The following is a 23,832-nucleotide window of genomic DNA, read 5'->3' as shown; positions in this document are numbered from 1 at the left end:
TGAAAAGGAGCAGTAGGTTCTAGGGGAAGGGAAGAGCAGCAGGACCAGGGACCAGGGATTTGAGTTGGGGCTGTAGAACTACTTTCCTGGGGTTAGTTCTTTAAAGAAAACCATCCTGGCTCCCACAGCACCTCGAGAGCCAGCCTTGGTGGAGCTGCCCACACCTGCCTGACTCTGCCAGCAGCAGGGAAGCTGTGGTGATCCTCTTGGGTAGGCTTTAAGAAGTAGCTCCCCCCCCAAAAAAAAACCCCTCCATAAAACACAGAGTTTGCTCATGGACCATTAGCTCCTTCTGCTCTGGGCCATGTCTTGGCTCATCACATCCCACTCATGCTCAGGTTCTCCAGCTGGGACATCCACCCAAGGCAGGAGCCCAGGTAAGACTGAGCTCTACTTCCTGCTCTTGCAGGCAGGCTTTTCTAGAAGCTTCTGAGGGTCTTTTTAATCTCTTTGAGGCTTTCTTGAGGCTTTTTTTTGGCTGTGTCCCTTCTTCCTCCTCTTGCTGTCTCTACACCCCTGAGGTCAGGGCAGCTTTTCTGCCTCAGGGCGTTGCAGCACCCCTGGGTGCTCGCAGAGGCTGACACTGAGCCTCGCAAGGGGCTCACCTGGGAGGGTTTGCTGCTCACCCAGGAGGGTGATTCATTTGGTCACTTAACAGCAAGCAGCATGGATTGAATTTCCAATGCTGTTGATCGCTCTGGAGCATAAACCAGTGGAAATGGCACTTAATTGAACTAAATTTGGCTAACAACCTTCCAGACACTTTTGCTGCCACACGCTGGGCTTCTGTTTGCTGGGGATTGCCGTTGGCAGCAAATTAGCTGCTCAGAGGGATCCACCTGATGGTTCAAGGAGCATGTCTGAGCTTAGAATTGCTCCTGCACAGGCCAGCAGTGCTGAGTTGTCGGCTTGCTGGAGCTCAGGGTACCGCTGACAGAATCACAGAATGCATCAGGTTGGGAGGGAAGCTCAGAGGTCATCTCCTCCAACTGCCCCCCAGTGAGCAGGGACATCTCCACCTAGATCAGGTTGCTTGGGTCCCCATCAACTTTGACCTTGAATGCCTTAGCTTAGAGCTCCCAGAGCAGGATCAGGGAGCTGCTGCATTAAGCACAGGACAAGAGAAGGGGACGTTGCCACCTTCCCATTCAGTTTCCCTCTCCCCATCCTCCGGAATGCTCTGCAGTGCAGCAGCTTTTGCCTTCCTAGGCAAAGCCCTGCTTTGCATTTTGGATTTCCTAAGTGTTATTGATGGATCAATAGTGAAAACACTTCCTGACCCTGGCATGTGTGTGAAGGGAAAAAGGAATCAATGCAGGCACAGCCAATCTGTTATTCTGTTTACACTCTGAAGGATCACTATTTGTACAGGGATTTTAACGTGCCCATGAATGTTCCTAGCAGGAGCCTTGGAGCAGTGGAGAGGTTGTCACTCCCTGATTCAAGGGGGAATTTCACTCAGCTGTGCTCCCCAGGCTCACATTTGCCTCATAGCAGAAGCTTTCCCACCCCACAGTCCTGCTGCAGGGATGGGGACAGAGCCTTGGCAAGGCTGCCCCAGATGTTGTGGGGATAGAAGGGCTCCCAGCCAGGTGACAGAGACAAGGGCAGGGCATGAGCCAGCTGCTGAAGGGCAGTCCCCCTAAAAGGCTCAGCACCCATGGGTGCAGGGCTGTAAGGGGCAGGACTCTGCTGGGCAACCAAGCAGCAGCTTTAGGGCAATCACAGGCTGGAAATCTCCCCTGTGTGAGTCACTGCAGTCTGAGAGAGGATGTTAGGTGTCATGGGCTCTCACCCCAGCTCTACTCCCAGCCTCATGCTCAGCTCTTCACCCACAGAGTAGACACTGCTGAGCTTGCCCTGTGCTGCTGGTGGGTGCTTGAAGGCTGTGCAGGCTGCTGCTTCATGTCTGAGCATGGGGAGATGGAGGAATCCTGTCCTGTGAGCTACTGTCCAAGAGAAGCAGTAGAAGACAGAGTCCCCTCTGGGAGATCCCAGCAATCCTTCTACTTTTGATGACTGCTAGCCCACAGAAGGGGCATAAAAACAGCTGATGGTGTTCAGACTGTGGTGTGGATCCCACCAGGAACAAAGAGAGGGATGAGTGAGCACCACTGAGGCTGTAGTTGTCCATCCTTGGGGGGTAAGGCTGGGAGAGCTGCTGGGACCTTGCCAACCAGGGATCCTAAAAGAACCCTTTTAAACTTTCCCCCTGCCATCTGAGTGCCTGTCTTAGGTTTACACCAAGGCAGAAAACACCTTGCTCTGCACAAGAGCAACCCTCTTGCATTGCTGAAGAGCTGTTGTGGCTGTGCCTCCAGCTAAACATGTGTGAGATGCAGCCTTACCACTTGCAGACAGCACTACTTTACCCTTATCAGCTGCTGCTGTCTGCTTTATTTTATTTCCCCCCACCCCCTTTTTTTATATCAATGAGCTTTTACACAACCTTTCTCTCCAGGGAAATGGAAGGGAAGAGATAAAGTGACAGCAATGCAGGGCTGTGATAATGGTAGGCAGTGTTGAGCAGATCTGTGATTAGAGCCAGGCTGGTCCTCTGCAAGGGTAGTTTGCAAGACTTTAGGCATTTGGTCTTTTAACCCCTTGCATCCCTTTGTCAGCATCTTGCTCTCCTCCTGAGCTGAGCTTTTGAAAGCATCAGACAAATTCCCCTAAGTCCTGTCTCAGGGAGGCCAGGAAAGCTCTCTGCTCTTTGGTGGGGTCTGTCTGTATCTGCCTGCAGTGGGAAGTCTGATGGTGCCTTTGGCTGTGCCACACTGATGCACATGAGGAGTAGCTTCATCTGGTAGCCCCAAGCTAAGGTAACCCCTCTGGCCACAGGTCAGGGCTGAGGCAGGTGGATGTGTCCTGTGGCCATGATCAGAAGTTTGAGGGGGCAGATGAGAACAGGCTAAGGAGAGAGGCAGCTAGGACATAATGGAGGATGGATGTACTGGGAACATTCAAGGTCAGGTTGTCTTGGGATCTGAGCAACCTGATCTAGCTAAAGATGTCCCTGCTCACTGCAGATGACCTCTAACAGAGCCTTCTAACCCAAACCAATCTATTATTCTGCTTGGTAATTTCAAGCAGAAGGACCTTGTCCCAGTCTGGAAGGGCTTAGCATCCCCTTCACAGGCTCCCACCTGCAGCCCTGCCCTTGGGCACCCTTCCCTGGGCAGTGGGGCCATCCATACTGCAGTGCAGCTCAGCAACCCTAACACCCAGAGCTCATCCCAGCACCACCACCACCACCTTCCCCTTCCACAGCCTGCCAGAGGCTTCCACAACAAAAAGAAGTCCAGGAAACAGCTCCTGAACTTCAGGCTGTGGCTGTCCCCTTGCTGCTGCTGACATTAGCTTGCCTTGCTCAGGAGATTGCTGCTGCAGGAGCAGCTCTGCACTGAATGTGTCCAGGTTTTTAATGAGTGCTCCTGTAGCAACAGACCATCCAGCACCAGCTCACACTCTCTCCTGCAGCATCTTCTTCTCCACTTCCCCTCATCCCTGAAATGCAGAGCAGCAGCTCTCCTGCAACTTAAGGATAGTGCTGGAAACAGAAACTCAATGTATAGCTGAGGCTGGAGCTTTGCCTCTGTTTCAGGGTGTCCCCAGGGGGATGCTGGCTCCAGTGTCAGGGGACAGAACCATGGAAGGGAAGCAAGCTGCCATGGGCAGCCAGCGTAGCAAGCTGGAGGAGAGAGCTGCTGCTGCTTCTTCACCTCCTACTTAGGAATTGAAACCACAGCCCAGGCACACAGCTGGGCTTGCAAATGTGCTGCCATGCCCACTGAGTTGCAGAGCATGAAACAGTGGGGTGGAGCCCTTGGGGATGCTCCCAAACCTGGCTCCTGGTGCTGTGAGGCTGCACCTCCCTGTTGTGGTGATGCTGAGTCTGGGCAGGATTCCCAGGGCGGCTCCCGAGGAACCCCTGGGACATTCCGCTGCCTGCTTCCCATCCTGCTGCATTTGGGCTCCTCTCTTGGAGGAGGAGCTGGCAGAGGAGATGGGAGGAATTCATTAGAGTCTCTGAAGTGTGCAGACAGGCTGGGGAGCAGAGGAGCTGGCTGCTGGGAGCTGGTGAATGATCTTTGCAGGGATGAAATCTCTGTTGCACAGAATTCTCCACCTTTCTTTCCCCCCCTTTCCAACAGGCATAATGCCTGTTGCTAGCAGGGCTGGGATAGGCACATTGGGCTCTTCACACTGGCTCCAGCCACTCTATTAGAGCAGAAATGTTGTAATACAGCTAATTTCTCAGCCACTCAGCCCTGGCTAATTCTTCTCACTTGCTAATCTATGACATTAGAAGCCAGGCTGGCTCAGGAAAGCTCTTGTGTTGTGGGGTGGGTTTTTTTCTGTCAGGGCAGTGTGATGCAGGATATTGAGGGGCATGAAACAAGCAAAAGCATCTCCAACAGTTGTTCTTAGCTTAATTACTTCCACTTAAAGCAGAGCTGCCCATCAGCGAGGGAGAGCATTGGGCCAGAGTGGTGTGGGGTGGTGGCCAGCTCTGGTGTCCCTCACTGGGGCTTTGGGGCTGGCCTGTGGCCAAAGCAGCCCTGGGGGTGGTTGGATGTGGTCCTCACTGGGGCTTTGGGGCTGGCCTGTGGCCAAAGGAGCCCTGGGGGTGGTTGGATGTGGTCCTCACCAGCCTTGCAACTCTTTTACAGCTTGTGGCAAGCTGACAGGAATAAGTGACCCCATCACAATTAAAACCTCGGGGTCCAGGTTTGGATCCTGGATGACAGACCCTCTGGCTCCCGAGGGAGAGAACAAGGTAAGACCACAACAGCTTCATCTCTGTGTTCCCACCTCCCACCAGAATGGCTGAGGATGTTGCAGCCAGGCACCAGAGCCCAGGCTGTGCTCTGTGAAACCTGTGGAAGGTCCTAATTCATGTCCTGGCACTCTGCTGGACTCCTCAGCAGTGGGAGGGGAGCTGAGGATCCCACAGGGAGGGAGGAAGAGGATGGGGCTGAGTAGCCCCATGCAGTGTTCCCTTCCCAGGGTGGGTGAAACTCACTGCAGGGATGAGTATGAATGGGCTCAGAAATGTCACCACGAGCTCTGTGGCCCCCTGTGGGAGGTTCACAATCAACTGTTTGGTTTCTCACCTGGGACTGGCAGCCAGGAGGGAGCTGGGGCCGAGCAGAGGGACCTGTGGTCCCAGCCTCTGCTGCTCTTCTGCTGCTGGTGCCTCTGATAATGTCATCTGACTGCATTTGTTCTCCATCCTCCACCTTCATTGTTGTGAGGAATTAACTGGCTGCAGCCAGAGAGAGATTTGTTTTGGTCTCTCTCTCTTTTTTTTGTTCCATTCAGACCACTCAATTTTGATCCCAAGGAGGTAGGAGGCCAATAACTGGCTGAAAATCAATCCAGGCTTCCCATGACTGATGGATTGGAAAATAGCTCGAGTGTTTGCTGAGGATTTGCAGGCAGCAAACCAAAAACAAAAGCCACAGAGCTTGGCTGCATGCAGCATCCTCTTGCAGGGGGTGAAGGCACCAGCAAGCAAGGGCTGCACTGGGGCAGCTCTTCACAGAGCTTTGCCCTGTGAGCAGCTTTCTGTAGCTAAGAGAGGACAAGGGATGCTCTGGAAGAGTCACCTTTGCTGGTGGCTCCTGGGAGGGGATGTGCAGCAGTGATTCACAGGTTGTGTCAGGTTGGAAGGGACCCTCAGAGGTTGGAAGGGACCTTGAAGGTTGGAAGGGACCCTTAAAGTTTGGAAGGGACTCTCAGAGGTTGGAAGGGACCTTGAAGGTTGTAAGGGACCCTTAAAGGTTGGAAGGAACCTGAAGGTTGGAAGGGACCTTGAAGTTTGGAAGGGACCCTTAAAGGTTGGAAGGGACCCTCAGAGGTTGGAAGGGATCTTTGGATTTTGGAAGGGACCCTCAGAGGTTGGAAGGGACCCTTGAAGTTTGGAAGGGAGCCTTAAAGGTTGGAAGGGAGCCTTAAAGGTTGGAAGGGACCCTTGAAGTTTGGAAGGGACCCTCAGAGATTGGAAGGGACCCTTAAAGGTTGGAAGGGGCCTTGAAGGTTGAAAGGGACCTTTGGATTTTGGAAGGGACCCTCAGAGGTTGGAAGGGACCCTTGAAGTTTGGAAGGGACCCTTAAAGTTTGGAAGGGACCTTTGGATTTTGGAAGGAACTCTCAGAGGTTGGAAGGGACCCTTGGAGTTTGGAAGGAACCCTCAAAGGTCATCTTATCCACTGCCCCCTCTTCTCCTAATGAACCAGCAGCAACTTGAGAGCAGCACTTCCCTCCAACAACCAACTGGCTGGCACTGGCTCTCCAAGCCACCACCTCCACATTCTGTAGTTACTAAACAAGATGTCACTTGTAGCCCCAATAAGATGAGAGATGGGAGGACTTTACCCACATCACATCTTGATCTGCTCAGCAGAGGGGACAAGCTTGCAGCCCTTGGTGTTTGCTGCATCCCTCAGCCATGAACATCCTCTATGATCTGTGAAGGAAGAGCCAGGCCTGGGTGCAGCTGGAGCTGGTTGATCAAATGCTAAAGGTTTTCCCATGCCTTCAGAGAGTTTTTTTCTCAAAGCAAGCTGTTTGGTTTGGTTTGGTTTGGGGTTTTTTTGGTCTTTTATTTCAATCCATTCCTTTTTCTTCATTAGCTTTGTTATGAGAGGAAGCAAGCAGAATTGTCTGGACTGTGACACTGGAACAGGTTTTCCAGAGAGGTTGTGGATGCCTCCTCCCTGGAGGTGTTCCAGGCCAGGTTGGATGAGGCCTTGAGCAAGCTGGGCTGGTGGGAGGTGTCCCTGCCCATGGCTGGGGGATTTGGAACCAGATGATCTTTAAGGTCCCTTCCAACCCAACCCATTCCATGGCTCTTAGTGTGTCTGCAGTGTGTTTCATCAAACCCACACCATCATGTGCACTTCATTGGCTACTCAGCAGAGTGGAAAACTGGGGATGGAGTGAGATGGGAAGTTGATCATAAACACCAGGCCCCAGGAGGTGTTTGGTGGCTCCATGTGGTCATTTGTTCATGTCAGGAAATCATTGAACACGACTGAGGGCAATTGCAAATCTGGCAGCAGCAGCAGCAGCAGCCCTGCAGCAAGGCAGTGCTGGGAGCTGAGAGCTGGGATTGATGTGTGTGGGCAGGAGAAGGTTGCTCAGAGCCAGCTGGTGTGCTGAGATGCTGCTGCCCATCAATCTCTGCTTCTCCAGGACGTGAAATGCCTCTGGGTCCTGCCACCTTGCAGTCCCCCTGTTGGAGCAAAGTGAGGGGTGATCTCTTCCCCCAAGGAGCAAGCCACAGGACAAGAGGAAATGGCCTCAAGTTTCACCAGTGGAGGTTTAGGTTGGACATGAGGAACAATTTCTTCCCCAAAAGAGTTGTCAAGCCTTGGAACATTCTGCCCAGGGAGTCTCCATCCCTGGGGGGGTTTCAAAGGCCTGTAGATGAGGTGCTGAGGGACATGGTTTAGCAGTGACCTGGCAGTAATGGGTTAATGGTTGGACTGGATGATCTGAAAGCTCTGTTCCAACCAAAACAATTCCATAATACAAGGTTCTACAGGCTGGGGTCAGAGTGGCTGGAGAGCAACCAGGCAGAAAGGGACCTGGGGGTACAGGGTAATAGTAGGCTGAACAGGAGCCAGCAGTGTGCCCAGGTGGCCAAGAAGGCCAATAGCATCCTGGCCTGCAGCAGGAACAGTGTGGCCAGCAGGAGCAGGGAGGTCATTCTGCCCTGTGCTCAGCACTGCTTAGGTCACACCTTGAGTCCTGTGTCCAGTTCTGGGCTCCTCAGTTTAGGAAAGATGTTGAGATGCTGGAAGGTGTCCAGAGAAGGGCAAGAGAGCTGGGGAGGTGTCTGGAGCACAGCCCTGGGAGGAGAGGCTGAGGGAGCTGGGGTTGTTTAGCCTGGAGAAGAGGAGGCTCAGGGGAGACCTTCTTGCTCTCTCCAACTCCCTGAAGGGAGGTTGTAGCCAGGTGGGGGTTGGTCTCTTCTCCCAGGCAAGCAGCACCAGAACAAGAGAACACAGTCTCAAGCTGTGCCAGGGGAAGTTCAGGCTGGAGGTGAGGAAGAAGTTCTTCCCAGCAAGAGAGATTGGCCATTGGGATGTGCTGCCCAGGGAGGTGGTGGAGTCACCATCACTGGTGGTGTTTAGGAAGAGCCTGGATGAGGCACTTGGTGCCATGGTTGAGTTGATGAGATGGTGCTGGGTGATAGGTTGGACTTGATGATCTCAAAGGTCTCTCCCAACCTGGTTAATTGTATTCTATTCTTTGTCTCTCTGACCACTGAGCACAAAGCCTTGACATGTAATTTTTTAAGGCCAAATAATGAAAGGAGAGCAGCAGAGAGACAATCAGTTTGCTGAGGTTGTTTTTGTGACTTCCCAACCTGGTTTCACAGAGTGCTGGCACCTCCTAAAGTGAGGAGCAGTCACCAGCACCACAGCTGCTGGCAGAAGCTCTCCCAAGGCACTTCTCTGCTGTGGGCTCAGGGATGTGCATGTCTCTTAGGATGAGGGGCAACAGGTACAAACTGGAACCCAGGAAGTTCCACCTCAACATGAAGAGGAAAAACTTTGCTCTGAGGCTGCTGGAGCCCTGAAGCAGGCTGCCCAGGGAGGAGTCTCCTCTTCTGGAGACTTTCAAGCCCTATCTGGATGCATTCCTGTGTGACCTGCCCCAGGTGATCCTTGGGGTGGGACTTGATCTCTGGAGATCCCTTCCAACCCTTCCACTCTGTGACTCTAGAATTCCCTGGGGCTTTCACAGCCTTCCTTAAGCCCACAGTGGAGATATAAAGATCAGATCCATTCCCCACCAGTGCTCCCAGGGAGGTAATGAGGGAGAGGTGAAGCTCCCCATGAAATTTTTACATCAAACCCCAGCAGCTGGAAGCAGCTGACACACTCCCCCTGGGCATGAATGTTTGTCTGCTCCCCCAAGGGAACCTGAAGCCAGTCCTGTTGCAGAGCCAGTGCTGTCAGGTTTTTGCACAGAGCTTTGCAAAAGATCCCAACATCCCCCAAATCCACATCCTGAAGGGGCTTCCCTCTTGCTTGTTTCATTCACTTTTTCTCCCTCCTAAACAATTCCTGCAGCCAGCAGCTCTCTCAGGCGGCAGCTGCATTGAGAATGTCACTCACTGCCTGGCTGTTTCTTCTTGATGCTAAGTGCAGAGCTTTGGCATTTGCCTCAGGATTGGTTTCATATGACAAAAGCTTGTTGGTTGGTTTTTTTTTGTGGTGGAGGAGTCTAGACAGTGTCCCTAATGACAACCCCAAATCTCTCCTCCATCCACCTACAGCAAGGTTTTGATGTCTTACTCATCTTTTGAGTGGCCTTGGTTTCAGCTTTTGATGCAGAGATGTGTGATTTATGTTTGCTTTTTTAAACCAATATGGATTTTACCTGAGTTTCCTTGACAAGGAGGAATTGCATCCATCACCTCCCCGTGCCAAGAGAGTGAATTCCTGCCCAGCAGCTGGTATCACTCACTGAGCGCTGCCACGGTGAGGCTGCAAAGCAGCAGCAACATAACCTGCTGGGTTTAGCAAGAGGAAAGCTGTTCATTACTCTCTGGAAGGACAGTGAGGGTCAGGCAGCACTCCCAGGGAACCTCTTAAGCTCCCAAACTCCTAGGGAGATCCCATGTCAGCCCCTGGAAAAGCTTTGCCCTTCAGCTGTTTTCTTGGCTGGGTTATTCTGGGTGTCGTTGGCAGGTGTTGGACACATCATTGGCCAGTAGTTTGTGTTCCCTGCTCTGCATTTTGCTCCTGGCTCAGTTTCTAGGGTGATGGTCAGAGGGCTCAGCTGGATGGTTGAACTTGGTTGGTTAGAATGGAATAGAATAGGAATAGGAATAGGAATAGGAATAGGAATAGGAATAGGAATAGGAATAGGAATAGGAATAGAATAGGAATAGGAATAGAATAGGAATGGAATGGAATGGAATGGGAATAGAATGGGAATGGAATAGAGTAGGAATAGAATAGGAACGGAATGGAATGGAATGGAATGGAATGGAATAGAATAGAATAGAATAGAATAGAATAGAATAGAATAGAATAGAATAGAATAGAATAGAATAGAATAGAATAGAATAGAATAGAATAGAATAGAATTAACCAGGTTGGAAGAGACCTTCAAGATCATCAAATCCAACCCATCACCCAACACCATCTGATCAGCTAAACCATGGCACCAGAACAGTTTGGGCTGCTCAGCCTGGAGGAAAGGCAGCTCCAAGGAGACCTTAGAGCAGCCTTCCAGTACCAGAAAGGGGCTAAAGAAAGACAGGAAGGGACTTTTTACATCAGCTTGCAGCAACAGGATGAGAGGAAATGGATTGAAGCTTGAGAAGGGCAGATTTAGACTGGAGATTAGAAAGAAATTCTTGACACTGAGCATGGTGAGACACTGGAACAGATTGCCTGAGGAGGTTGTGAAAGCCCCCTCCCTGGAGGTGTTCCAGGCCAGGTTGGATGAGGCCTTGAGCAACCTGGGCTGGCGGGAGGTGTCCCTACCCATGGCAGAGAGGTTTAAACTGGATGGATCTTTATGATCCCTTCCAAGCCTGACCATAGAAAGAATAATTGGCCATTGGAATGTGCTGCCCAGGGGGGTGGTGGAGTCACCATCCTTGGAGGTGTTCGAAAAGGATTGGATGTGGCACTTGGAGCCATGGTTTATCGTGAGGAGGTGTTAGGTATTAGGTAATAGGTTGGGCTTGATGATCTCTGAGGTCTTTTCCAACCTGGTGGATTCTGTGGTTCCATGGTTCTGTGATTCTGTGAACTTGATGATTTCAGAGGTCTTTTGGCAGCTCTGGGTCCCTGCTGTTTCCTAACCTCCCCTTTCTGTCGCTGGCCCAGGTCTGGTACATGGACAGCTACCACAACAACCGCTTCGTCCGCGAGTACAAATCCATGGCAGACTTCATGAACACCGACAACTTTACCTCCCACCGCCTCCCTCACCCCTGGTCAGGCACCGGGCAAGTGGTCTACAACGGCTCCATCTACTTCAACAAATACCAAAGCCACATCATCATCAGGTTCGACCTGAAAACAGAGACCATCCTCAAGACCCGCAGCCTGGATTACGCCGGCTACAACAACATGTACCACTACGCCTGGGGGGGCCACTCGGACATTGACCTCATGGTGGACGAGAACGGGCTGTGGGCCGTCTACGCCACCAACCAGAACGCAGGCAACATCGTCATCAGCAAGCTGGACCCCAACACCCTGCAGAGCCTCCAGACCTGGAACACCAGCTACCCGAAACGCAGCGCCGGGGAAGCCTTCATCATCTGCGGCACCCTCTACGTCACCAACGGCTACTCGGGAGGGACCAAGGTGCACTACGCCTACCAGACCAACGCCTCCACCTATGAGTACATCGACATCCCCTTCCAGAACAAGTACTCCCACATTTCCATGTTGGACTACAACCCCAAGGATCGGGCCCTCTATGCCTGGAACAACGGGCACCAAATACTTTACAACGTCACCCTCTTCCACGTCATCAGGTCTGACGAGTTGTAGTCCAGCCTGGTTCAGAAACTGGTTTCGAAACAGCCAACCAACCAACCAACCAACCAACCAAAACAAAACAAAACAGAAAAGGGGGGAGGAAAACCAACAACAACAACAACAAAAACAAGAGGGAGAAGCTAATAATTTTGCCTGACAAAAGCTCAGCCTGGAGGCGACACACTTTAAACGAGCCAAGAGACAAAACAGCTGCCATAAAGCGAAGACCCAACCGTCACGGACCTGGGAGGTCAGCATCAGCCCTGAGAGATCAGCATTACCTCTGCCTTTCTGGAAGCCTGGCCCCGTGTTACAGACTCACCAAGAACCATCTCCTTGCAGCTGGAACTGCACTCAAAGGACCACTTCAGTTTGGGGCTTTCCGTTTCCGACAGCCAACCTGCAGCACCTGCTCGAGAAGCGAGGCCATGACTGTTGGAAGCTTCTTGTCCTCGGGGTGGGGGTGGAATCCGCTCTCCCCGGCGCGTGGGCTGCACGGACACTCCCCTGCCATCCTGCTCAGCCGTGCTGGAGGTGCAGGCTGCGATTCGAAGTGGGCCAAGCTGACCTCCCCCCCCCGCCCCACCGTGAGGAGCTCTTGCTGGCTGATCAAGCCCCTACCACCGGTTAGGTTTTTTCTTCCCCCTCCCCTCCCCTCCTGCCCTTGGCCTCCCATTGCAGCTCCTGCCTCTCAAACTGTGTTCTTGTCACTTAGATTAACCTGTGCTGAGATCCTCCCCCCCCCCCCCCGAAGTAGCTCATGGATCTGTGTCTTTAGTAACCCTATTAAACACGATGGTTGGAGTATGTATTATGAACAAGTTGTTGTAAACCCCATCTCGTTTGAACTTCCTGTATCCAGCAAACCCTTCTATTGTATACTGTATTGTCTGTTATTTACCTGAGAGGTGGCAACAAAAAAAACCCAACACCCCAACAACCATAAAACACACAAAAAAAAACCCACCCCACCCCACCCCACCCTTGACTTTGTTATGTCCAGTTTATGCAATGAATGTTGTAAATGCAATGATGTAGTTTGGGGGTTAATAAATGATGGGGGGGGGGGGGGGAGGGGGAGGAGGGGGGGTTGTTTCTAAAAGAAGAAGAAGTAGAAGAAGAAGAAGAAATAACTAACTAAATGATGCTCATCATGCTATTTAAAGCCAACAACAATCAGTGTTTCACCCTCACACCCAGCTAACCAACTTCATGTTGAGGATTGCCAGAATATTCTCTTCCTGTTATACTCTCTGCATAGCATTAATGAGGGGGGGGGGGTGGGAGGGTGGGAATGGCTTCTCTGGGGTAAAAAAATACCCAACCCAATCTGTGGCAGCAGATTCCCATGGGAAGTGTGAAGGGAATCAATTTTGTTGTGGGTTTGTTTTTTTTTTTAAGAGGACAAACAAACGAAACCAACTTTGTACTATCCACAGTTACCTGGAGGACAATAAAAATGTTAGGAGACTTCCCTCCTTGCTTGGTTTGTCTTCGCTCTGCTAAGGGGAGGGGGAGCGGGGATTAGAGAAGGGGGGTTGGGGTGATTGGTGAGCAACCAGCTTGGAAGCAGAGGGTCGTTAAGGTTGGAAAAGGCCTCTAAGGTCATCGAGTCCGACTGTCAACCTAACACCACCATGCCCAATAAACCATAGAAGCACAGAGTCAGAGAATCAGAGAGTCATAGGGTCACAAAACCAGAGGGTCAGGGAGTCACAAAATCAGAGAAGCAGAGTCACAGAGTCAGAGAATCACAAAACCAGAGAATCAGAGAGTCAGTCAGAGAATCACAAAACCATGGAATCAGAGAATCACAGTCATAGAATCACAAAATCAAAGAGTCAGAGAGTCAGAGAATCACAAAACCAGAGAATCAGAGAGCCACAGAATCACAAAGCCAGGGAATCAGAGTCAGAGAATCACAAAACCAGAGAGTCAGAGTCACAAAACCAGAGAATCAGAGAGTCACAGAGTCAGAGAATCACAAAACCAGAGAATCAGAGAGTCAGAGAATCACAAAACCAGAGAATCAGAGTCAGAGAGTCACAAAACCAGAGAATCAGAGTCAGAGAATCACAAAACCATGGAATCAGAGAATCACAGGCATAGAATCACAAAATCTAGGAGTCAGAGAGTCAGAGAATCACAAAACCAGAGAATCAGAGTCACAGAATCATGAAATCAGAGAATCACAGGGTCATAGAATCACAGAATGTTTAGGGTTGGAAGGAACCTCCAAAGCTCAACCAGTCCAACCCCCCTGCAGACAGCAGGGACATCCTCCACTAGATCAGGTTGTCCAGAGCCCTCTCAAGCCCAACCTTAAGTACCTCCAAGGATGGGGCCTCAACCACCTCCCTGAGTAACCTGTTCCGTCTGTACAGGTTTTTTGAACACCTCCAGGGTTGGTGACCCCACCACCTCCCTGGGCAGCTTGTTCCCATGCCTGACCACCCTTTCAGCAAAGAAAATTTTCCTAATGTCCAACCTAGACCTCCCCTGCTACAGCTTGAGACCATTTCCTTTCATCCTATTAGTTAATTAACTAGTTGATTGGGGGAAGAGACCCACTCCAGCCTCCTCTCAAGGAGCTGTAGAGGGCAATGAGGTCTCCCCTTCAGCCTTCTCTTCACCAGACTAAACAACCCCAGTTCCCTCAGCTGTTCCTCATAACTTTCCTTACTTCTTGAATCAATGTAAGGTGAATTGAATACAAATCAGGTGTGACCTGGTGTGTGGCTGCTGCTGGAAGCTGGAGGGACCAGCAGCAAGGAGCTGGAGGTGAGAGGAGAAAGGTGGAGGGTTTGGCTCTTGGCTTATGCAGTGGGATTGCTTTCCAGATGTTCCTTCAAGGAGATAAAATCCTTCCTGTGCTCCTACAGCCACTCTCTGCTGCAAAGATAGCTGCAGTGAGGCCGTGCCACCGCTGAGCTCCAGCTGCTGTGCTCAGCCTCTCCCCATCATGGGGCTGAGAGTGGGATTCAGGAGGTGACAGCATTTGGTAGCAGGGCTACAACAGGAGGGAATCACGTTGTCTGTTGCTTCTGTTTGAGTTGGAGACACTGTGCCTTGGACTGCTGGGTGCAAAGGGATCATTTTCCTTCTCAGAGTGCTCCTTGTCCTTAATTTGCTGTAATCTTAGGCTAGTAAAAAATCTCCTTCCATTTAGTGCAGGCACTGAGATGTTCATTACAAGGAGCATCTGTTGGGGCCTGAGCACTCAACACAATAGCTCCTCTTGTTTCTGCCAAAGCAGGAGCCTCACAGCCTGGCAGGAGGCTGCAGCACCACAGCAAGCACCTTGAAATGATCTGATGCACTTTTGCAGCTGAACAGTTCTGAAGCTCTCAGTGTTCTGAAGCTGAAGATGCTGGATGCTGATGTGCTCCCCCCTGATAAATCTTGCACTTCTCTGCTCTCCCCTTACACACCTCCACCCTTTGCTGTCCCAATGGCAAGGCTCATTGTGCTCAGAACACAGCAGCTTCAGGCTGCTGCTACTGCCTGGTGGGAGATGTGAGGTCTCCTCTTTCCCCTCTCATGGGAGATGTGAGGCCCTAGCTTTCCCCTCCAATAGGACATGGGTTCTGTCTTTCCCCTCCAGTGGGACAAATGGGGTCCTGTCTTTGCCCTCTGATCTGAGATATAGGTTCCCTTCTTTCCTTTCTGATGTGAGATGTGGGGTTCTCTCTTTCCCCTCTCATCTCAGATGTAAGCCTCCTTTTTCCCCTCTGCCCCAAGCAGTACTCAGTAATCCCCACATCCCAGCTGGCCCAGGGCAAAAGGACTTGACCCATCTTGCCTTCACTGCCCACCCAAGGAGCCCACCGAGCTGGATCTCATGGGCAGGAGGAATGTCTGGTACCTGTGCAAGCTGCAAAGGCCTCACTCTGGGGTCACAGGACTGTTGCTGCCTCTTTTCCAAGCAGAGAAGCAGGGCACCATGTTTAGCAGCAGCAGCAGCAGCAGGCATGGTGGTTTTCCAGGCAAGCTCTGGTCACTCGTGGGGGTCAGCCTTGCAACAGGGCAGTTTGGTGCATCAGGACCCTTGGAAGGAGTTTGGAGCACTGAGGTCAGGAAATGTTGACTATAAGCAAGTAGTGACTGCTGCAAAATGCACATAGGGGTTGCAGCCTCTCAGCCTTAGCAGAAGGGCCCTGCTGGGCTTTGCAGCAGATAGGGGAGAGGAAAAAAAACCAAGTGGTGCAATGTGGTTCCTCAGAGCTGGATTAAACCATGAGCAGCAAACGATCCTCCACATGGAGATGTTTGAGCCGGCCACAGGGGGCTGAGACACTGCCCAGTGTCAGCACTGAATGCTGGCTGGGTCCAGAATGGGGACAGCTCTCTGAGGGCTCCTTTCTGTGCTACATATCTTATTTCCAGGGCTCTGGACTGCCGGGCTTGTGGAGGCCTTCAACATTAAGCAGCGGTTTTCCCTCCCAGAGGCTCAAAAACGTGGGCTAGAGCCCCGTGGTGTAATTGGCAGCAGTATTGATCCTCAATGCAAAAGAGAAACCTGTTAAAGCCAAAAAACTGTGAGGTACCCACAGCCATTTGTGTTTAATTAAGGTATTTCTTCAGTGCAAACTCATTAAAGGGGAGAGTGCTGAGTTTATAGATTGAGAGCTGGATCCAGCAACGGCTGCAATCAATGGGATGGACACTGATGCCTGCACCAGCAGTGAACCTGCTCCCTGCAGAGCTCCTCAGGAGCACCAGGGTAATAATCATTCTCCTGCATGGTCTTGCTGGTGGTAGCTGCAACTCCAGGCTGAGCTGCTTTTCAGTGCAGAGTATTGTCCCAGCAGCTGGGCTTCAGTCCTGCAGCTGAGCTTTAGTCCTGCTTAGCGTCAGAACAGACCGGATTCTGCTCAGTGATTTGACCTCTCAGCTCAGACTCTGCTCTGTGAGGCACTTTCTGAACTCCAGGGCAGGTTTGCACAGCCAGTGACTGCTTCTGGCAGTGAGAAGGCTGATGGGGAGAGTGACTTCTCGAGGTGAGGAGAAAGTTCTTCACTGAGAGAGTTGTTGGCCATTGGGATGTGCTGCCCAGGGAGGTGGTGGAGTCACCATCGCTAGAGGTGTTCAAGAGGGGATTGGACGTGGCACTTGGTGCCATGGTTTAGTTGTCATGAGGTATGGGGGGACAGCTTGGACTTGATGATCCTTGAGGTCTTGTCCCACCTTATTGATTATTGATTCTATGACTGCCAAGGGCTGGGCTGCAGACCAAGGGCGCTGCCTCATCTTGTGTGCCACTTTGGGGTACACGAAGTCAGAGGTGGCAGCTATGAGGAGGAGTGGACAGAGCAGGGGACCCTGAACTGACCAACAAGGGATTCCACTCCATACCCATCACATGCAAATGCTCATATACAAAGCAGAGGAATCACCAGGGTCAAGCCTTTTCCATCCAAGGAGGACTCTCTCTGCTCTGCCTTTGATCCTGACCCATGAACTCCTGAAAGCAGTTCCAGAATCCAGCTCTTGACTCTGGCTCCCACCTGCTGCTGAGTCCAGTCTGGGACTTCCCCTGTGCCTGCTCCCAGCATCAGTGGTGCTGGTGATGTCATTGCCATCATGTGTTGGGTTTGATATTGATTTGATATTGCTTTGATATTACTTTCTAGCTATTTGTCTCTGTTTCAGTTTATTGTTCTTATTTCCATCCCAGCAGGCTTAGTTTCCTTCCCAGCCCTTCAGCCTCCCTCCCTTAATTCTATTCTCTTCCCTTTGGGAAGCAGAGGGGTTCATAGAGAGCCTCTGGCACTTCTCTGTTGGCCAACCCAGCCCAGACCCTTGTCAGCATTGCATATTCTGCTTCCTACCCACCTGCACAGCACAGAGCTGTGCTCATCACCCTGCGTGAGCACCAGATGGTTCTCCTCAAAGCCCTCTGTAGGTGTTCATGGAGATCTAGCCACTTTGGGGGAGAGGTTTATAGATCACAGAATTGTCAGGGTTGGAAGGGAGCTCAAGGCTCACCCAGTTCCAACTCCCCTGCCATGGCCAGGGACACCTCACACTGCAGCAGGTTGCTCACAGCCACCTCCAGCCTGGCTGCAAACACCTCCAGGCAGGAGGCTGCCACCACCTCCCTGGGCAGCCTGTGCCAGGCTCTCACCACCTTCATGGGGAACAACTTCTTTCTAACATCCAATCTGAATCCACCCATTTCTAGTTTTGATCCATCCCCCCCAGTCCTATCACTCCCTGACACCCTCAGAAGTCCCTCCCCAGCTTTCTTGTATCTTCCTTCAGATCCTGGAAGGCCACAGTTAGGTCTCCTCAGAGCTTTCTCTTTTCCAGACTGCACAGCCCCAGCTCCCTCAATCTGTCCTCATAGCAGAGCAGCTCCAGCGCTCTGCTCATCCTCATGGCTCTTCTCTGGACACCTTCTAGCACCTCCAGATGCTTCCTGTGCTAGGGGCTCCAGAACTGGATACAGTACTCCAGGTGAGGTCTCCCCAGAGCGGAGTAGCGGTGGATTGGATTTGCACAGGGAGGAGCTGCTGGGCAGAGGGAAGCTAAGTGAAACAAATGGGAGCTGTGCTGTGGATAGGGGCTCCAGAACTGGATCATAGAATCAATAAGGCTGGAAAAGACCTCAGAGATCTCAAGTCCAAGTTGTCACCTAACACCTCATGACAGCTAAGCCATGGATCCAAGTGCCATGTCCAATCCCCTCTCGAACACCTCCAGGCATGGTGACTCCACCACCTCCCTGGGCAGCACATCCCAATGGCTAACAACTCTCTCTGTGGATGCAGCCCTCCAGGTGGGGTGGGGTCTGACCAGAGTGAGGTTTCAGGTCGAGCAGAGCACCACCCAAACCTGCCAGCCCCCCCAGCCACACCCACTGCCACACCAAAGCACTGCCACCTGCCAGGCTCCCCGAAGTCAGCTTTGGCATTGGGTGAGATCTGAGGACAAAAGCAACACTGTTTGCTTCAAAACATTGATCCACCCCCAAAAATAAAGGGGGGGGGGGGGGGGGGAATAAAATGCAATTGGATTAGGGAAAAGCAAAATAATTCTGTTTTGCTTTAGGGCACAGCACCATCCAGATTCTAATTTCCCTGGTGCAATTCGTTTAAGACAAGGCTCAACAGCACAAAATGTCCTTGAACACAACAAAGGCAGAGAAGCTTTTTCTGGAGCTTGTATCCAAAGTTAATGAGATGAGAAGGAGGGGGGGGGGGGGGGGGGGGGGGGGGGAAGAGGGAAAAAAAAAGTGCTTTGAGGGGTGTACCTTTGTCCTCTTTGCCCGTAGTGCAATAGTCTATAAATGGATGCCATATGGTCATATCCTTAATGGTATGTATTGCTTCTCAAGTGGATGAGCCACTCAAAGACAAGTACATCCCAGAGGATTGCTTTCTATAGCCTATGACTTAATTATTTGGTGCACGAGGCTTGCTGGTCCAAATTTAGGCATGGGAGTCAGCCAGGAGCTTCAGAGGAGCCTCTGACCCTGCTCTGGGGAGGGGGGTGTGTGTGTTGTGTTCATGTTTCACAAGGGATGAATGCCAAAGCTCTGGACTAGGTAGCTGTGAGGGGTTCTGCCCCATCGACCCAGGCACCAAGGCAGGTTAGAGGCTGCCCTGCTGGAAAGCAGCTCCACGGAGAAAGACCTCGGAGTGCTGGCGGGCAGCAAGCTCTGCATGGGACAGCTGTGTGCCCTGGTGGCCAAGAGAGACAGTGGGATCCTGGGGTGCAGCAGGGCTAGGGAGGTTCTTCTGCCCCTCTGCTCTGCCCTGCTGAGACCACACTTGCAATGCTGTGTCCAGTTCAGGGTTCCCCAGGTCAAGAGGGACAGAGACCTGCTGGAAAGAGTCCAACAGAGAGCCACGAGGATGATTAGGGGACTTGAGCACCTCTCCTGTTAAGAGAGACTGAGAGACCTGGGGGTGTTTAGTCTGGAGAAGAAAAGGCTGAGAGGGGATCTCATCAGTGTTAGCTGTATCTGAGGGGTGAGTGTCAAATGGAGAGGGCCAAGCTCCTGTTGGTGGTACACAGCAACAAGGCAGGAAACACCAGGTACAAGCTGGAACATGGAAGATCTCAGCACAACATGGGGAGAAACTTCTTTGCAGTGAGGGTGCTGGAGCCCTGGAGCAGGCTGCCCAGGGAGGCTGTGGAGTCTCCTTCTCTGGAGACTTTCAAGCCCCATCTGGATGCATTCCTGTGCAGATCACCCTGGGCAATCCTGCTTTGGGAAGGGGTTGGACTGCATGATCTCTGGTGGACAGCAAGATCTGAAGGGGACAGCAATGTGCCCTGGTGGCCAAAGGGGCAAATGGGATCCTGGGGTGCATCAACAAAAGTGTGGCCAGCAGGGCTAGGGAAGTTCTTCTGCCCCTCTGCTCTGCCCTGCTGAGACCACACCTGCAATGCTGTGTCCAGTCTGGGGCTCCCCAGATCAAGACGGGAAGTGACTTTCAAGCCCCATCTGCATGCATTCCTGTGCAGACTACCCTCAGTGATCCTGCTTTGGCAGTGGGGCTGGACTGGATGATCTCTGGAGGTCCCTTCCAACCTCTAATGTACTGTGGTACTGTAACCCTGATGAGTTCCAGCTTAACTGATGAGCAAGTAACTGGACCCATCTAACTTTTCATGTCACAACATTGCTGTCCTTCATCCTTTGAGTCACATGAACCAACGCTGGTCCATACCTTGCTGGAGGTGAATGGAGTATCTGATGGGCTTTGCTCTCATCCTTGCACTTCCCCAAGCCATGGTCCTTTTCTGCCCTTTGCTTTGAGACATATCAGTTTCCCAGGAGCTGTCCTGCCCACCCCTGAAGATACCTGCCCAGATTTTGGGCACATGCAGTGGTTCTGCTGGGCCAGCCAAGGCTTGTAGCTCATTAGCAGTTTGGAGGCAGCTGGCCTGATTTAGATGTATCCCATCCCATAATTGTCATGCTCAGTATAAAGGGGGAAGTTTGCTCAGGGGGGGCTCCTTCTGTTTGTCTCTTCTACTGCTTGTCTTCCTCCCTGGAGGGAAGATCCTGCTCCTGAGGACTGCCTTTGTGTTTGCCATGACCACCACCTGCGTTCACTGAGGTTAGTGGTGCAGCTTTATATGTTTTCTATTGCTGTTGGTATTAGTTTGGATGCTTCACTAAATCATTTTCCACTTCAGCCCGTGGTTCTTCAGTGCTTTGCCTGCTCTTGGCTGGGTAGGGGTCATCAGGTGACAGAGCAACTGCTGTGGTTTAAGCCTGGATACAGGAGAAATGTGGGCAGGAAGGTAGCTTGGGAACACAGCTCTGAGCCTCCTGACAGCCTAGCTGTGTCTGGCCAGCTCTAACCACAGGCTCCCTCCACCTCATAACCATGATCCTTCTGGTCCCCCTCTAGTCCTTGCCTAGCAATTCATGCAGCTGGTTTTGTGTGCAGGGAAGATTGGTGAGAGGCCTTTTGAGGAATGGCTGAGGGAACTGGGGCTATTTAGCCTGGAGAAGAGGAGGCTGAGAGGAGACTTCACAGATCTCTACAACTACCTGAAAGGAGTGAGACTGGGCTTGGTCTCTTCTTCCTAGGATCAGGTGATAGAACAAGAGAAAATAGCCTCAAATTGCACCAGGGGAGGGTTAGGCTGGAGATTAGGAACAATTTCTTTCCTGAAAGGGTGGTCAGGGATTGGCACAGGCTGCCCAGGGAGGTGGTGGAGTCCCCACCCCTGGAGGTGTTCAAGAAATGTGTGGCCAGGGCACTTTGGGACGTGGTTTAATGGCCCTGGTGGTGTTGGGCTGATGATTGACTCAGTGATCTTAGAGGGCTGTTCCAACTGAAACGACTCTGTGATGCTATGGAAGCCTGGCTTCGGGGACTACCCTATGGAAGTTCATGAAGTTCAATAAGAGCAAGTGCAGGGTCCTGCATCTGGGTCGAGGCAATCCCAGGCACAAATACAGGCTGGGCAGTGACTGGCTGGAAAGTAGCCCTGAGGAGAGAGACTTGGGGGTGGCTGGTGGACAAAAAGCTCAACATGAGCTCTCAATGTGCACTTGCAGCCCGCAAAGCCAATCAGATCCTGGGCTGCATCAGGAGAAGTGTGGCTAGCAGGTCGAGGGAGGTGATCCTCCCCCTCTACTCAGCCCTGGTGAGACCCCACCTGGAGTACTGTGTCCAGTTCTGGAGCCCCTATTACAAGAGGGATGTGGAGGTGCTGGAGCGTGTCCACAGCAGGGCCAGGAGGATGATCAGAGGGCTGGAGCACCTCTCCTATGAGGACAGACTGAAGGAGTTGGGGCTGTTCAGTCTGCAGAAGAGATGGCTCCGAGGTGACCTAATTGTGGCCTTCCAGTATCTGAAGGGGGGCTACAGGAAGGCTGGGGAAGGACTTCTCAGGATCTCAGGGAGTGATAGGACTAGGGGGAATGGAGTGAAGCTGGAGGTGGGGAGATTCGGGCTAGATGTGAGGAGGAGGTTCTTCAACATGAGAGTGGTGAAACCCTGGAATGTGTTGTCCAGGGAGGTGGTCGAGGCCCTGTCCCTGGGGGTGTTTAAGAGCAGGCTGGATGAGGCTCTGTCCAGGCTGATGTAGTGTGGGGTGTCCCTGCCCATGGCAGGGGGGTTGGAAGTACGTGATCCTTGTGGTCCCTTCCAACCCTGAATGAAACTATGAAACGCAGCTTAGCCTTCCTCCACTGGTGGCAAAGCCCCTGGGAGCAGCGGCGGGGCTGGGGGAATGCAGCACCAGGGCTGGGAATTGCTCTCTTCCCTAGCCTGTCCCCTTGAATTAAATGAAGTTTGCTTCAGCACCTGGCCTAAAAACCCAGGCAGCAAACGCTGGGCTGTTGCTTAGCATCATCACAACGCAGAGAGCTAAAAATTTTCCTTTTCTTCCTTCCCTGTTCCTCCTTTGACCTTCATTAGTTCTGCAAGCACTGAATGCAGAGCCCATACGGAGGGAGTGATCATAGAAACAAAACCAACCCCCCCCCCCCCAAAAAAAACCCACCCATGAATCCTGGCCCCTTAATTAGCTCCTCATTATCGGCGAGCTCCGTGCTGAAGCGTTAAGCTGCGGCGCAGCAATTTGTTGGGCTTGCAATTAAAACTTTCTGGGGGAGCTGCAGAGCCCTTTAATACTTGCTGTTTACAAATTGCCTCGGACCTCCACCGGTCCACGCGTTGCCTTCACTGGGGAAATGGAGCTGGAGGGAGCTGGTGGTTATTAATGTGAAATCCTGGGGCTTAATGAAGTCGTAAAGCACCTCGGTGAAGCTGCTCTCTTTTATACCGGCTACAATCGAGATGAAGCTCTCCGAGTGTGGAAGAGCAGGAGTCGTTAAGAGGGCAATTAGAGGCTGATTTCCTAATGACTCCTTTTACAGCACTGTAAAAATGAATGTGAACATCCCCCTCTCCTTCCCCCCCCCCCCCCTTTAGATCAGCTTACCCTGGGTATGTCCCTCCCGCATGACGCTTGGGTGCTGAGGCCCTTCAGCAGAGGCTCAGCTCCACCCAGCAGCACACTGCAGGATCAGGCCCGTCACAACTAAATAAAAGCCAGATGGGCATGGATTATATTCACTGGGTTGCACAAGCTGTTAGCTGGAAGAGTGCAGCAACCAGATACCAACACAGAAGGGAACAATCCTGGACCCACTGAGGCTGGAAAAGACCTTTCAGATCAGTGAGTCCGACTGGTAACCCAGAGCTACCGAGTCTGCTGTTAAACCGTGTCCCTCAGCACCATGTCCACATGGCTTTTAAATCCCTCCAGGGATGGGGATGCCACCACTGCCCTGAGCAACCTGTTCCAGGGCTTCACCTCAGTCCCTTGATGAGTCTGTGGCCTTATCTGCTGTGCTGGAGAATGAAATGGGGCGGTGGATAGACAACTTACACGCCTAGGGTGAAGCTCTTCCTAGAATTTTCAGAGCAAACATGAAGCAGGAAGAGTTGCAATGGCTCTGCTGACTTGGAGAGGGATCAAATGATTTGCTGAAAGCCTCTTAAAAATGATTCCCAAGCCATTTGGCAGGGATGGCCACCTTCATCACCTCCAAGCAGAAAGCAGGGCCACAGCTTCTCTGCAGCACAACAGGCGCCGGCGTGCAGAGCTTTAACTAACCTCAAGCAGCCTCTTCCTCCTGTTAAGAGTCCCCACGTCCAGCAGGCTGAACAAGTTCAGGTCCCGTGAAGTGTGTGGTGTCTAATCACCACAGGAGGACACACAGCACCGAGGGAAGCAGCTTTGGTGTGCAGCAGAGCTGTGAGGAGAGATCTGTCAAGCCCTGACAAACAGCCCCGTGCCGGAGCGCCGTGCGCCAGGCTTTTGTTCT

The 23,832-nt window shown here is 52.0% G+C and overlaps 1 protein-coding gene across 2 annotated transcripts in view; it reads left to right on the top strand.

Annotated features, from left to right (window-relative positions):
* Nucleotides 1-12,587, top strand: part of OLFM1 (olfactomedin 1) — a 40,954-nt gene extending 28,367 nt beyond the window's left edge. For both annotated transcript variants that reach the window (XM_068170037.1, XM_068170036.1), the window contains exons 5-6: nt 4,674-4,780; nt 10,863-12,587. In XM_068170037.1, coding sequence (XP_068026138.1) covers nt 4,674-4,780; nt 10,863-11,537 — 782 coding nt within the window. In that variant the 3' untranslated portion in view covers nt 11,538-12,587. The remainder of the gene's footprint in view (nt 1-4,673; nt 4,781-10,862) is intronic.
* The last annotated feature ends 11,245 nt before the right edge of the window (nt 12,588-23,832 follow it).

This window comes from Melanerpes formicivorus, unplaced genomic scaffold (assembly GCF_026170545.1).
Source record: "Melanerpes formicivorus ecotype bairdi unplaced genomic scaffold, bMelFor1.0.p_v2 SCAF_276, whole genome shotgun sequence".
Lineage (NCBI taxonomy): Eukaryota > Metazoa > Chordata > Aves > Piciformes > Picidae > Melanerpes > Melanerpes formicivorus.
The sequence above is the reverse complement of the archived record's forward strand: the minus strand, read 5'-3'. Positions and strand labels throughout refer to the sequence as shown.